We start from the raw sequence: 14,799 nt of genomic DNA, 5'->3' as shown, positions 1-14,799 counted from the left end.
ATGTTAATAACTGTGCTGTATTAGTAGTAATAGTAGTAAAGTAGTAATTTAGAAAGAAATGTAAAATTAATGTTCAACATTTAAATATATAATTAATAATAATTGTTATGTATTAGAAATAATCTTAGTAGTTGCAACACATTAGTAATAACATTTATAACTTTAATGTATCAGTAATAACGTAATAATTAGTAATAATACTTTTTCTGTTTTAGTAGTAACAGTACCAGTAAAGTAGTAATTTCAATATGAGTATTGCAAAAATAAATGTTCGCAGTTTTAATGTATGATTAACAATAATAGTTGATATCATAATTGTATTAGTAATTATGTTAATAATTGTGGTGTATATGTTTTCATTTAGAAAACTGTAATGTGTAAGTAGCAATTTTAATAATAGTAATATAGAAGTAATGATAAGTAATGTTTATTATTGAAATGTATAGGTAATAATGATCATAATGTATTAGTAATACATTCAATAATTGTAGTGAATGAGTAGTTATAAAAGTAATTGTAGCGTTTAATGACTTTTGTTAATAATTATTGTGTTTTAGTAATAACAATGGTGATGTATTAGTGATCACTATAATAATTGTAATATATAAGTTGCAATTTAGACAATTAACATGTATTAGAAGTAATGAGTTATTGTAATGTCATAGTAATAATGTTAATGATAACACATAAGAAATAATGTTTAGAACCGTACTGTCTTAGTAATAATGTTAATGATTGTAATGTATTGATAATAATGTCACAGTAATTAACATTATAACTACGCTGTGTTGATCTGCTGTTGGTTGCTTTGTAATGTGAGCGAGAAAAAAAGCTAAGGTTAGCCCGCTAGCTGTAACTAGGCTCTGTTGGTTGCTTTGTAACATTAGCTGATAAATTAATCTGCAAATGTCAAGCCTGCTAATTTAGCGGCCAAATTAACCCTGGAGTCGGGATGAATTAAATGACGTTAATCACTTAAAACAGTATTTTGCTACGTTAGGTAGCTAGCAATTTACCTGCATCAGCAAGCATTCTAACGTTTACTAACATTAGCTAGCTAAAACCAGAATATATTTCACATTTACTCGCACTGCAGTACTTCCTGTAAACTGTCAGTACTTCCTGTGAACTCTCAGCACTTCCTGTAGTATCAGTACTTTTTGTAAAGTGTCAGTACTTCCTGTAAACTTTCAGTACTTCCTGTAGTATTAGTAGTTCCTGTAAACATATTGTACCACAATAGCCGTAATTATAATTATAATATTATTACTTTCATTAATGTTGTTGTAAGCTACTGTCATTACTGTCTGTCCTGCATCTCTCTCTCTCTCTCTCTCTNTTGATTGATTGATTGTACGAGATCTATTGCACGTCTGTCCGTCCTGGAAGAGGGATCCCTCCTCAGTTGCTCTTCCTGTCCTGGAAGAGGGATCCCTCCTCAGTTGCTCTTCCTGATGTTTCTACCGTTTTTTCCCCGTTAAAGGGTTTTTTTCGGGGAGTTTTTCCTGATCAGCTGTGAGGGTCATAAGGACAGAGGGATGTCGTATGCTGTAAAGCCCTGTGAGGCAAACTGTGATTTGTGATACTGGGCTTTATAAATAAAACTGATTGATTGATTGATTGATTGATTGATAGATAAGCTGTCAGTACTTCCTGTAAACTGTCAGTACTTCCTGTAGTACGCTAACGCCATGTCTCTGTGTGTGTCCAGGCGGATGTTCCCGGTCCTGAAGGTCAGCGTCTCCGGTCTGGACCCCAGCTCCATGTACTCCTTCCTGTTGGACTTTGTGCCGGCCGACGGCTGCCGCTGGAAGTTTGTGAATGGAGAGTGGGTGGCGGCGGGGCGGGCGGAGGGCCGCAGCGAGGGTCGGGGACACGGCGGCATCTACATCCACCCCGACTCGCCAAACTTCGGAGCTCACTGGATGAAGGCGGCCGTGACCTTCAACAAGGTCAAACTCACTAACAAGGTCAACGGAGGAGGACAGGTGAGGACACCTGAACACTGTCCGTCCCTCTTTCTTTTCTTCCTCACTGTGCTCCTCATCCCCCTCTTCCTCTGCCTCTTCCTCCTCTTCATTATCAACATGTCCATGACAACAGTGCCTTTTCTTCTTCTCTGTTTGTAGTTCTTCATCTTCTTCATTTTCATCATCGTCGTTTTACTTTCTCTTCGTCTTCATCGAATGTTCATCTTTGTTTTCATGTTCTTCCTCTTCTTCGTCTTTGTCTTTTTCTTCATCATCTTCGTCTTCCTCTTCTTCATCATTGTCATCATCTCTGTCTATGTCTTCCTCTTCTTCATCATTGTCATTGTCTTCTTCTTCTTCTTCGCCTTCATCATCATTGTCTTTGTCGCAATGTTCTTTTGCTTTTTCCTTGTCTTCATCTTCTTCATTTTTGTGTTCATCTTCGTCTTCGTCATCCTTGTCTTCTTCATCTTTGTCTTCATCTTAGTCTTCTTCTTTATCTTCTTCTTTATCATCTTTTCCTCTTCATCTTCATCTGTTTCTTCTTCCTGTCTTTGGGCCTGTCCCATTTCTGACCCTTAAATCTTCCTCTTGGTACTGAGTGCCCTCGTTTGTGAGATAACCCTTGATGAGGGAAGTGAGAAATATTAGGGAAGAGATCTTTCCCTCAGAAATGGGACACCACCTCATGCAAGTCACCGTGGCCAACAAGCAGGCCTACGTCAGGTGTAGTAGCGACGCAATGAGAATGCTGTCTCCAGCGCTTGTGTTGTGGCGTGTGCTCTTTACTCTTCTCCGTCTGATGAATCAACATCGTCATGTTCTACTTTTTCTTTGTCTTCGTCTTCTCCTTCTTCATCTCTTTCTTCTTCCTCTTAATCTTCTTCGTCTTCTTCTTCTTGTTCTTCATCATTGTCTTCATCTCCTTCGTCATCTTCATCATCCCTGATGTTCTTCCTCTTCCTCTCTGTCTGTAGTTCATCATCTTTTTCTTCTTCCTCTCTTTTCCCTCTGACTCTTCTTCTTCTTCTGTGGTGTATGATCCGTCTCTTCATGTCAAGAGCGTCTCTTCCTCCTCCTCTTCTTCCTCTGCCTCCTCTTCCTCCCTCTCTCTCTCTCTCTCTCTCTGTATGGAGTGGGCGAGAGACTACCGCCTGTAATTAAGCACTTCAGTCGCTCTCCTCGCTCTACTTCACCTGCTCGCCCCCTCGTAACCACGGGAACCGGATAAACAGCTCTTAATTGGCCGGCGGCAGTTTAATGCACTTCCTGTCGAGAGGCCTTCACACACACACACACACACACACACACACACACACTAGAAAATTGGCAATAACATTGTTTATATTTACCCCATTATCACACACACACACACACACACACACACACACACACGATAACACACACACGCACACACCGTGCTGGAACACGACAGCAGCCGCCGCGGCAGCAGCTCGGACATAATGAAATAATTGCTTAGCTTATTTGTACATTATGGTAATTATGTTTTTTACTGGGAAATTAATTTACCCATCATGCTTCAGATGGACGACGGAGAGGGAGAGGTAAACTATACACACACACACACACACACACACACACACACACACACACACAGAGTGGTGGGGTCAGCCAGCCTCTCAATCTGAATAGAAAACAGTTTGTTTTTGTGTGTCGGCCTGGAGAGCTGGGATTGGTTAATTGGACCTCGTTAGTGAGGGGGAGGAGGAGGAGGAGGAGAGGAGGAGGAGGGGGGGGGGGGGGGTTGATGGAGAGAAAAGACAGATGGATAAAAGAGGGGTTTGGGCCAAAAGACAAAGATGGCTCAGCTCCATAAACTCTACAGCTGGATCACTCTGTGTTTTTCATTCAGTCACAGGAGCTCCCGAAACTTTGCTCTGTGTATGTGTGTTTGTGTACACAGATAAATACACAAAAATACTACACACTGATACACACATATGACTGTGAAGTACTTGTACTGGAGTATTTCCTGTTTATGCTACTTTATACTTTCACTCTACGACGTCTCACAGAGACAGAGTACATCCATCCTCTCCTCCGGGTCTTGGTGGCAGCAGATGTCCCTCTGCCCAGCAACACTCTCCAGCTCCTCTATAATCCCTCCAGTGTGTTCTGGGTCTGCCCCGGGGCCTCCTACCAGCTGGACCAGGAGGATCCTGATCAGATGCTGAACCACCTCAACATGAAGGAGCAGCGGCTCTACTCCGAGCTCCCTCCAGATGTCTGACTCCTCCCCCTATCTCTAAGGCTGAGCCCAGACACCCTACAGAGGAAACTCATTTCAGACGCTTGTATCTGTGACCTCATTCTTTCAGTCACTACCCAGAGCTCATGACCATAGGTGAGGGTTGGGATGCAGATGGACCAGGAAATGGAAAGCTTTGCCTTCTGGCTCAGCTCCCTCTGAAACACGACGGTTTGGTGCAGCGCCATCATCACTGCAGACACTGCACCAAACCACTGATCCATCTCACGCTCCATTCTACCCTCACTGTGAACAACACCCCGAGATACTTGAACTCCTTCTCTTGGGACATTAAGATAAGATTTCTAAAGATGTGTAAACTTTATTGATCCCACACTTGGGAAATTCACATGTCACAGCAGCTCAAAGCACAGACTGAAAGTGGAGAGTGACAATGTATACTTAAATAAAAAAATAAAAAATAAACTCTCTCCCAACCCAGAGGGAACAATCCACTGTTCTCCAGCAGAGAACCATGACCTCAGACTGGGAGGAGCTGACTCTGCAAACTGCCCCAGGTCATGCTGGAGATCACGGTGTGATGAAGCCAACAGAACCAGGTCATCTGCAAACAGCAGAGACACAATCCTGAGGTTGCTGAACTAGACCCCTTCCTCCCCCCGACTGCACCTCGAGATCCTGTCCCTGAAAATCACAAACAGGATTGGTGAATACTCTGGCGGAGGAAGAGCACCCACTTAGAACATGTTTGATTTTGTGCCAAGTGTACGAATGCAGCTCTCACTTTGGTCATACAGGGACTGGATGGGTGATAGCAGCAGCCCTGGTACCCCATATCTCACAGTAGGGCTGCCACTAACGATTATTTTCATTGTCGACTAATCTGTCGATTATTTCTTCGATTAGTCGACAAATCATTTCATCGAAAAATGTGTTAAAATGTTGAAAAATGTCGGTCTGTCTCACCCAAACCCCAAAATTATGTCATCTAATGTCTTGCTTCATACTCACGCCGAAGGGTTTTAGTTCACTGTCACGGGAGAGTGTGTAGAGCTGCCAATATCTGAACTTAAGAAGCTGCAGTAAGAGTATTTCGAGGTACTTTTATAGTACTTTTCTATGAAAAATGACTCAAACCGATTAGTCAACTACTAAAATAGTCACCGATTATTTTAATAGTCGATTAGTCATCAATTAGTCGACTAATCGTGGCAGCCCTATCTCACAGTACCCCTGACAAGACCCCCAGAGGGATGCAGTCAAAAGGTTTCTTCAACTCCACAAAACACATGTAGACTGGATGGACAAACTCCCATGCCCCCTCCAGCAGCCCTACGAGGGAAAACACCGGTGATCTCATTTTAAGGATAAGGATAAGGTTAGACTTTATTGTCCCCGGAGGGAAATTTGTCTTGGACAACAGTGCCACAGCTGCAATTACAGTTCATCACTCACATGTATCACAATGCAACAAAGTAATCGTACAATTGTACAATAACATTACAGGACACTCTATATAACATATATTGCACCACCCCACTAAAAGTGTATAAGTCCTCAAACACAGATAATTGCACTGACTGTGACTGTATTGCACAGAATAAATAAAAAACTTACGATAAAAGAAAATAAATAGAACAGTAACTACTGTCCTAGCAGCTCGTTCTCCTAAAATTATTCATTAATAAAACACTGCATTAGATCCATACTAAAAATGTACGGACAAGAGCCACATGTATGAACAAAAGCCAAACGTTCGGACATGAGCCAAACGTTTGGACAAGAGCCAAATGTTCGGACAAGAGCCAAATGTTCAGACAAGAGCCAAATGTTCGGACAAGAGCCAAATATACGGACAAGAGCCAAATATACGGACAAGAGCCAAATGTTCGGACAAGAGTCAAATGTTCGGACAATAGCCAAATATACGGACAAGAGCCAAATGTTCGGACAAGAGCCAAATGTTCGTACTCGTACTCGTACTCGTCGTCCTCCGCTTATCCGGGTCCGGGTCGCGGGGGCAGCAGCCTCAGCAAAGAAGCCCAGACAGTCCTCTCCCCAGCCACTTCCGTCAGCTCTTCCGCGGGAACCCCAAGGCGTTCCCAGGCCAGCCGGGTGATGTAATCCCTCCAGCGTGTTCTGGGGCGGCCCCGAGGTCTCCTCCCGGTTGGACATGCCCGAAACACCTCCCAAGGGAGGCGTCCGGAAGGCATCCTTACCAGATGCCCGAACCACCTCAACTGGCTCCTCTCGATGTGGAGGAGCAGCGGCTCTACTCCGAGTCCCTCCCGGATGTCTGAGCTCCTCACCCTATCCCTAAGGCTGAGCCCAGCCACCCTGCGGAGGAAACTCATTTCGGCCGCTTGCACTCGCGATCTCATTCTTTCGGTCACTACCCAGAGCTCGTGACCATAGGTGAGGATTGGAACGTAGATCGACCGGTAAATCGAGAGCTTCGCTTTCTGGCTAAGCTCCCTCTTCACCACAACGGACCGGTTAAGCGCCTGCATCACTGCTGACGCCGCCCCAATCCGCCTGTCAATCTCCCGCTCCATCCTACCCTCACTCGTGAACAAGATCCCGAGATACTTAAACTCCTCCACCTGAGGAAGGACCTCCCCCCTGACCTGGAGTGGGCAATCCACCCTTTTCCGGCTGAGGACCATGGCCTCAGACTTGGAGGTGCTGATTCTCATCCCAGCCGCTTCACACTCGGCTGCGAACCGCCCCAGCGAGAGCTGGAGGTCACTGTTCGATGGAGCTAGGAAGACCACGTCATCCGCAAAAAGCAGGGACGAGATCCTCCCGTCACCGAACCTGACACCCTCCACCACTCGGCTGCGCCTAGAAATTCTGTCCATAAAAGTTATGAACAGAACCGGTGACAAAGGGCAGCCCTGGCGGAGTCCAACCCTCACCGGGAACAGGTCCGACTTACTGCCAGCCACGCGAACCAGACTCATGCTCCTTTGGTACAGGGACTGGATGGCCCTTAGCAAGGGGCCACCAACCCCATACTCCCGGAGCACCCCCCACAGGATGCCCCTGGGGACACGGTCGTAAGCCTTCTCCAAATCCACAAAACACATGTGGACTGGTTGGGCAAACTCCCATGCCCCCTCCAGCACCCTGGCGAGGGTAAAGAGCTGGTCCACGGTTCCGCGTCCGGGACGAAAACCACATTGCTCCTCCTCAATCCGAGGTTCAACTATCGACCGGACCCTCTTCTCCAGCACCCTGGAGTAAACCTTACCGGGTAGGCTGAGGAGTGTGATCCCCCTGTAGTTGGAACACACCCTCTGGTCCCCTTTCTTGAAAATGGGAACCACCACCCCGGTCTGCCACTCCAGAGGCACTGCCCCCGATGTCCACGCAATGTTGCAGAGGCGTGTCAGCCAGGACAGCCCTACAACATCCAGAGCCTTGAGATATCCAGGACGAATCTCATCCACCCCCGGGGCTCCGCCGCCTCGGAGTTGTTTCACTACCTCAGCAACTTCTGCCCCAGAAATTGGACGACCCGCCCCCGAGACCCCCGTCTCTGTTTCCTCACTGGAATACGTGTTGGTGGGATTGAGGAGCTCCTCAAAGTATTCCTTCCACCGCCCGACAATGTCCTCAGTTGACGTCAGCAGCTCCCCGCCCCCACTGTAAACAGTGTGAGCAAGTTGCCGCCTTCCCCCCCTGAGGCGCCGGACGGTTTGCCAGAACCTCTTTGGAGCCGATCGATAGTCTTCCTCCATGGCCTCACCGAACTCCTCCCACGCCCGAGTTTTTGCCTCAACGACTGCCGCTGCTGCGCTCCGCTTGGCCCGCCGGTACCCGTCAGCTGCTTCCGGAGACCCACAGACCAACCATGCCCTGTAGGCCTCCTTCTTCAGCCTGACGGCTCCCCTCACCTCTGGTGTCCACCAGCGGGTTCGGGGATTACCGCCGCGACTGGCCCCAGCGGCCTTGCGGCCACAGCTCACAACAGCCGCCTCGACAATGGCAGAGCGGAACAAGGCCCATTCGGACTCAATGTCCCCCTCTGCCCTCGGGACGCGGTCGAAGCTCTCCCGGAGGTGGGAGTTGAAGATCATCTGGACAGGTTCTTCCGCCAGGCGTTCCCAGCAGACCCTCACTGTTCGTTTGGGCCTGCCAGGTCTGCGCGGCGTCCTCCCCCACCATCTGATCCAACTCACCACCAGGTGGTGATCAGTTGACAGCTCTGCTCCTCTCTTCACCCGAGTGTCCAGAACATATGGCCGCAGGTCAAATGATACGACTACAAAGTCGATCATTGACCTGCGACCTAGGCTGTCCTGGTGCCACGTGCACCGATGGACATCCTTATGTTTGAACATGGTGTTAGTTATGGCCAAACTGCGACCCGCACAGAAGTCCAATAACTGAACACCACTCGGGTTCAGATCGGGCAGGCCGTTCCTCCCAATCACGCCCCTCCAGGTCCCGCTGTCATTGCCCACGTGAGCGTTGAAGTCCCCCAGCAGAACAATGGAGTCCCCGGTCGGGGCGCTGTCCAGCACCCGTCCCAGGGACTCCAAAAAGGGTGGGTACTCTGAACTGTTGTTCGGTGCATAAGCACAGACAACAGTCAGGACCCGTTCCCCGACCCGAAGGCGCAGGGAAGCAACCCTTTCGTCTACCGGGGTAAACCCCAACGTACAGGCAGAGAGTCTGGGGGCTATCAGGAAGCCCACCCCGGCCCTCCGCCTCTCACCCGGAGCAACTCCAGCGAAGGAGAGAGTCCAACCCCTCTCAAGGACTAGGGTTCCAGACCCGGAACTATGTGTCGAGGTGAGGCCGACTATATCTAGCCGGTAGCGCTCAACCTCTTCCACAAGCTCCGGCTCCTTCCCCGCCAGAGAGGTGACATTCCATGTCCCAAGAGCCAACTTCTGTAACCGAGGATCGGACCGCCAAGGCCCCCGCCTTGGTCTGCTGCCCAATCCACATTGCACCGAACCCTTCTGGATCCCTCTGTGGGTGGTGGGCCTACAGGGGGACGAGCCCATGTAGCCGTTTCGGGCTGGGCCCGGCCGGACCCCATGGGCGAAGGCCCGACCACCCGGCGCTCGCCCACGGGCCCCAACCCCAGGCCTGGCTCCAGGGCGGGGCCCCGGTAACCCTCCTGGCCGGGTACATGTGTCCTTNAGCCCATGTAGCCGTTTCGGGCTGGGCCCGGCCGGACCCCATGGGCGAAGGCCCGACCACCCGGCGTTCGCCCACGGGCCCCAACCCCAGGCCTGGCTCCAGGGCGGGGCCCCGGTAACCCTCCTGGCCGGGTACATGTGTCCTTGTTCGTGTACATCATGAAGGGTCTTTTGAACCGTTCTTCGTCTGACCCTTCGCCCAGAACCGTTCGAGAACCGTCACCTTATCGTGGTGGAGGAGTTTGAGTGCCCTAATGACCCTAAGAGCCTAATGTTCGGATGAGAGACAAATGTACGGACAAGAGACAAACATACGGGACAAGAGCCAAACGTACGGACAAGAGCCATATGTATGAACAAAAGCCAAACGTTCGGACATGAGCCAAATGTACAGACAAGAGCCAAATGTTCGGACGAGAGAAAAACATTTGGACAAGAGCCAAATGTTCGGACGAGAGAAAAATGTTTGGACAAGAGCCAAACGTACGGACAAGAGCCAAACGTACGGACAAGAGCCAAACATACGGGACAAGAGCCAAACGTACGGACAAGAGCCGAATGTACGGACAAGAGTCAAACATACCGACAAGAGCCATATATACGAACAAAAGCCAAATGTACGGGACAAGAGCCAAACGTACGGACAAGAGCCAAACATTCAGACAAGAGCCATATGTACGAACAAAAGCCAAATGTTCGGACAGGGGCCAAACGTTTGGACGAGAGACAAATGTACGGACAAAAGCCAAACGGACGGACAAGAGCCAAACGTTCGAACAAGAGCCAAATATATGGACAAGAGCCGTATGTATGAACAAAAGCCACATTTTCGGACAAAGGCCAAATGTACAGACAAGGGCCAAACATACAGACAAGGGCCAAACATACAGACAAGAGCCAAACGTACAGACAAGAGCCAAACGTACAGACAAGAGCCAAACGTTCGGACAAGGGCCAAACGTACAGACAAGAGCCAAACGTTCGGACAAGGGCCAAACATACAGACAAGAGCCAAACGTACAGACAAGAGCCAAACGTTCGGACAAGAGCCAAACATACTGACAAGAGCCACATCTTCGGACAAGAGCCATATGTACGAACAAAAGCCAAACATTCGGACAAGAGCCAAACGTACTGACAAGAGCCAAACGTACTGACAAGAGCCAAACGTTTGGACAAAAGCCAAACGGACGGACAAGAGCCAAACGTTCGAACAAGAGCCAAACATATGGACAAGAGCCATATGTACGAACAAAAGCCACATTTTCGGACAAGGGCTATCCGTACAGACAAGGGCCAAACGTTCGAACAAGAGCCAAACATACTGACAAGAGCCAAATGTTCGGACAAGAGCCAAACGTTTGGACAAGAGCCAAACATACTGACAAGAGCCAAACATACGGACAAGAGCCATATGTACGAACAAAAGCCACATTTTCGGACAAGGGCTAAACGTACGGACAAGAGCCAAACTGTGACAGCCTGTGAGCCAGGTGCCCGACGTACCCCCTGGACACACCTATTTACACACCCACTACGCACTGATTTGTTCGTGGTTCGCGGCTTCATTCAAAGTAATCTGCTTCCGTGTTCAGTCCTGGCACTCTGTGAGAGGAGTCGCTGCAGCAGCACGCAGCAGGAGACTGAACCACGCAGGAAGAGGAAGAAACCCATGGTGAGACTTTTTCTTACTGGTTATGTCTGACAAACCATCTGACAAACCATCATCCTATGATCAGGCTGCTCACTACTTAATATTGACTCACTACCTCTAGCGCCGTATCGCTCCGGCTGTCAGCTGACGTCACCATCTATGGAGTCAGTCTAAAGGCACCAGCAGAAGGAAAATCCGGAACGGATTCCGTACTGACTGATGTGACTGACGACCGTGAGTGAATGATTTTGTGTTGACTTAAAAGTAATGCTTTTGTTTTGTACTGTGTATCTTGTTAAAATGTGTTTTTCACACTGTGTTGGTGTATTGCTCAATAGGCCCTCCAAACTGAGGTTGTTTGGTTGTGTTTCCTGTAGGCACCGGGTTTACCCCTGGAGTGCTGAGGTCTTCAGGAAAACCTGAACTGGAGTATTCTTTTTTTTTCTTCTATTTTGTTTTTTGGGCACTGGATATGAACTGTGAATTAATCCTGCATGAACTCTGAATGCTCCACAACAGTGGAGAACTTCTGAATACACTGGATGTGCAATGAAATATTGTGTTTGTGTGTTTCCTATGATCATATTGTGTTCTTGTTTCATGCTGGGTTATTTATTTATTTATTCAATGTTGAGGGTGCATATTTTGACTGTGTGTCCTGGTGTATGTGTTTGACTGAAACAAACAAACAAACAAACAAAAACAATCCTAAATGTCAGGAGGGATACCTGACTGGCACCCCTTAAAAACCAATCTCTCAAGACAAACCATCACATAAAATAATGACACCCCAGATGGGACCTGAAGGAAATAAACATTGAACGGCAAAGAAGATAAACCCAGGCATGTTGTGAGAGAGGAATCATCTTTATTTCTGGAACTGCTGAAAAAAAAAAAACACACACACAAAATGGCTGCTAATGGGAAGGACAGAGGAACAATGTAGGTTCCCTTATATCCTGTGGCCGCTCAACAGTTGGATCACACCTCTCACACTATATTGGACATGGAGCTCACGCAATATCCTGAGCTGGTAGGACCTTTCACTCCTCAAGAGGGTGTCAGAGAGGCTCAGAGAGAAAGCATGGAGAAATTCATGAAACCATTTACAACTCCCACTGAGCCAGTCACGGCTCCAAGCACCGTGGTCCAGCAGCAGCAAGAGCCAAACATACAAACAAGAGCCATATGTACGAATAAAAGCCAAACGTATGAACAAGAGCCAAACATACTGACAAGAGCCATATGTACGAATAAAAGCCAAACGTACGAACAAGAGCCAAACATACGAATAAAAGCCAAACGTACGAACAAGAGCCAAACATACAGACAAGAGCCATATGTACGAATAAAAGCCAAACGTACGAGCAAGAGCCAAACGTACGAACAAGAGCCAAACATACTGACAAGAGCCAAATGTTCGGACAAGAGCCGTATGTACGAATAAAAGCCAAACGTACAGACAAGAGCCAAACATACAGACAAGAGCCATATGTACGAATAAAAGCCAAACGTACGAACAAGAGCCAAACATACAGACAAGAGCCAAACGTTCGGACAAGAGCCAAATGTACTGACAAGAGCCAAACGTTCGGACAAGAGCCAAATGTACTGACAAAGCCAAACGTTCGGACAAGAGCCAAACGTTCGGACAAGAGCCAAATGTACTGACAAAGCCAAACGTACAGACAAGAGCCAAATGTTCGGACAAGAGCCAAACGTTCGGACAAGAGCCAAATGTTCGGACAAGAGTGAAACGTTCGGACAAGAGCCAAATGTACTGACAAAGCCAAACTTACGGACAAGAGCCAAACGTTCGGACAAGAGCCAAATGTACGGACAAGAGCCAAACGTACGGACAAGAGCCAAACATACGAACAAGAGCCATCCGTACACAGTGTTTTTAAATGAGACGCCTGGTCCACTGTTCCACATCCAGAACAGAGTCCACATCACTTGTTCAACAATTGGTCTGAGCCTCATGTTTAGCACCCTGAAGTAGACTTTCTTGAGGAAGCTGAGCAGTGTGATACCCCGATAATTGGAGCACACCCCCCGGTCCCCTTTTTTTCCACCACTCTGGTCTGTCAACACATTCTCACTGTGACTTCGTCACATGTCCACATTTGGTCATGGACTTTCCATGTCCACATATGACATCCAAGGTACCCTGGGTGTGTTGGTTGTTGATGTTCTGGGAAGCCGTGTCAACTTCGCCCTGTTACATGCAATGTAAATTTTCCCCCTTGAAAGTCGGTGGTTTTTGGACCCATCCACCACCCCTCCCACCCCTGCTTTGACTTTCGCCGCCATTTCCTTAAAACACTGCTGGACGCAGTTTAAAAATAATGGTGACTGGCCGTGTAACATGCTGACGGACAGGGGCCTCAGCCAGATGTTCCCTGTTCAGCCTCACTACACGTTTGGGTTTACCTGGTCTGTCCAGCAGCCTCCCCGCCATCTGATCCAACTCACCACCAGGTGGTGATCAGTTGACAGCTCTGCTACTCTCTTCATCTGAGTGTCCGAGACAAACGTCTGCTGATCTGATGATATGACCATGAAAATCAATCACTGATCTTTGGCCATGGGTGTTCTTGTACCAGGTACACTTATGAGCCTCCCTGTGCTTGAACATGGTGGTCTTTTTGGCTAATCCATGACTTATTGCCCACGTAAACATTGAAGCCCCTTAGAAGAACTACAGAGTCCCTGGTTGGCACCCCTTCTAGGACACCACCCAAAGACTCTGAGAAGACCGAGTACTCTGAACTGCTGTTTGGTGCAAGGACATCAGTCGCAGATCTCCTCTCAGCAACTTGGTAACACAGCGGTGCTCAGCCAGGAGCTTGTGGGTATCCCCACACCTGCCCCTTGTCATAGGCAACTCTGGAAAAGGTGAGAGTCCAGCACCTCTCCAGGACTTTGGTTAAAGAACCACCACTGTACATATAGGTGAGCCCAACTATAGCTTGTTGGTACTACTCCACCTCCCACACCAGCTTCTGTTCCTTCCCCACCAGAGAGGTGATGTACCACGTCTGTAAACTTTACCCGACCTCAGTATCCATGCCTTCCAGAGGTGGGTCCACAGGGTGGTGGCTCTGTGTAGAGTGTTTGTGCTGTATCCAGCAGAGCCCCGTTGGTTCAGGCCTGACCACCAGACACTCACTGGTTAGCTCCCCTACTGGTTTCTGGGCAAGGTGCTACAACTCCTTTCTTGCTGATTCATATGGAGTCCATGAATTCCTCTCAGTCTGGCCCCGCCCCTTTTTAAACTAGATTATTGATAACTGATGGTTACGGTAAAACCTTGGCATCAGTACAACGGTGTACGAACACATGTCTCTGTCTCCGTGTGTCCTCAGATCATGTTGAACTCTCTCCATAAGTACGAGCCACAGCTCCACATCGTGTGTGTCGGCTCACGTCATCGTCTTGTCTCCAACGTGTCCTTCAAGGAGACGCAGTTCATTGCCGTCACCGCCTACCAGAACGAAGAGGTACTCACACACATACTGTACATACACACGTACAAGTACACACACGTACAAGTATATACTAAATTCTTCAAGGATTAACTGATCAGAATTTGGTGGAGTTAAATTTCATTCAATTTCAGTAAAAATCTTGATCAAATGTTACTCCGAGGTTTCTTACGGTAGTGCTAGAGGCCAGAGCAATGCCATCTAGAGAAACTATGTCATCAGATAAAGAGTCTCTGACTTGTTTGGGGCCAAGAACAATAACTTCAGTTTTGTCTGAATTTAACATCAGGAAATTGGTGCT

At 47.9% G+C, this 14,799-nt stretch overlaps 1 protein-coding gene across 1 annotated transcript in view; it reads left to right on the top strand.

Moving 5' to 3' along the window:
• The window catches only part of tbx19 (T-box transcription factor 19), a 38,830-nt gene that overhangs the window by 13,597 nt on the left and 10,434 nt on the right, over positions 1 to 14,799 (top strand). Inside the window, exons 4-5 of the mRNA XM_050065947.1 lie at positions 1,712 to 1,988; positions 14,379 to 14,513. Coding sequence (XP_049921904.1) covers positions 1,712 to 1,988; positions 14,379 to 14,513 — 412 coding nt within the window. The remainder of the gene's footprint in view (positions 1 to 1,711; positions 1,989 to 14,378; positions 14,514 to 14,799) is intronic.

The sequence above is a fragment of the Epinephelus moara genome, chromosome 16 (assembly GCF_006386435.1).
Source record: "Epinephelus moara isolate mb chromosome 16, YSFRI_EMoa_1.0, whole genome shotgun sequence".
Lineage (NCBI taxonomy): Eukaryota > Metazoa > Chordata > Actinopteri > Perciformes > Serranidae > Epinephelus > Epinephelus moara.
This window is presented reverse-complemented; position numbering and strand designations above follow the sequence as displayed.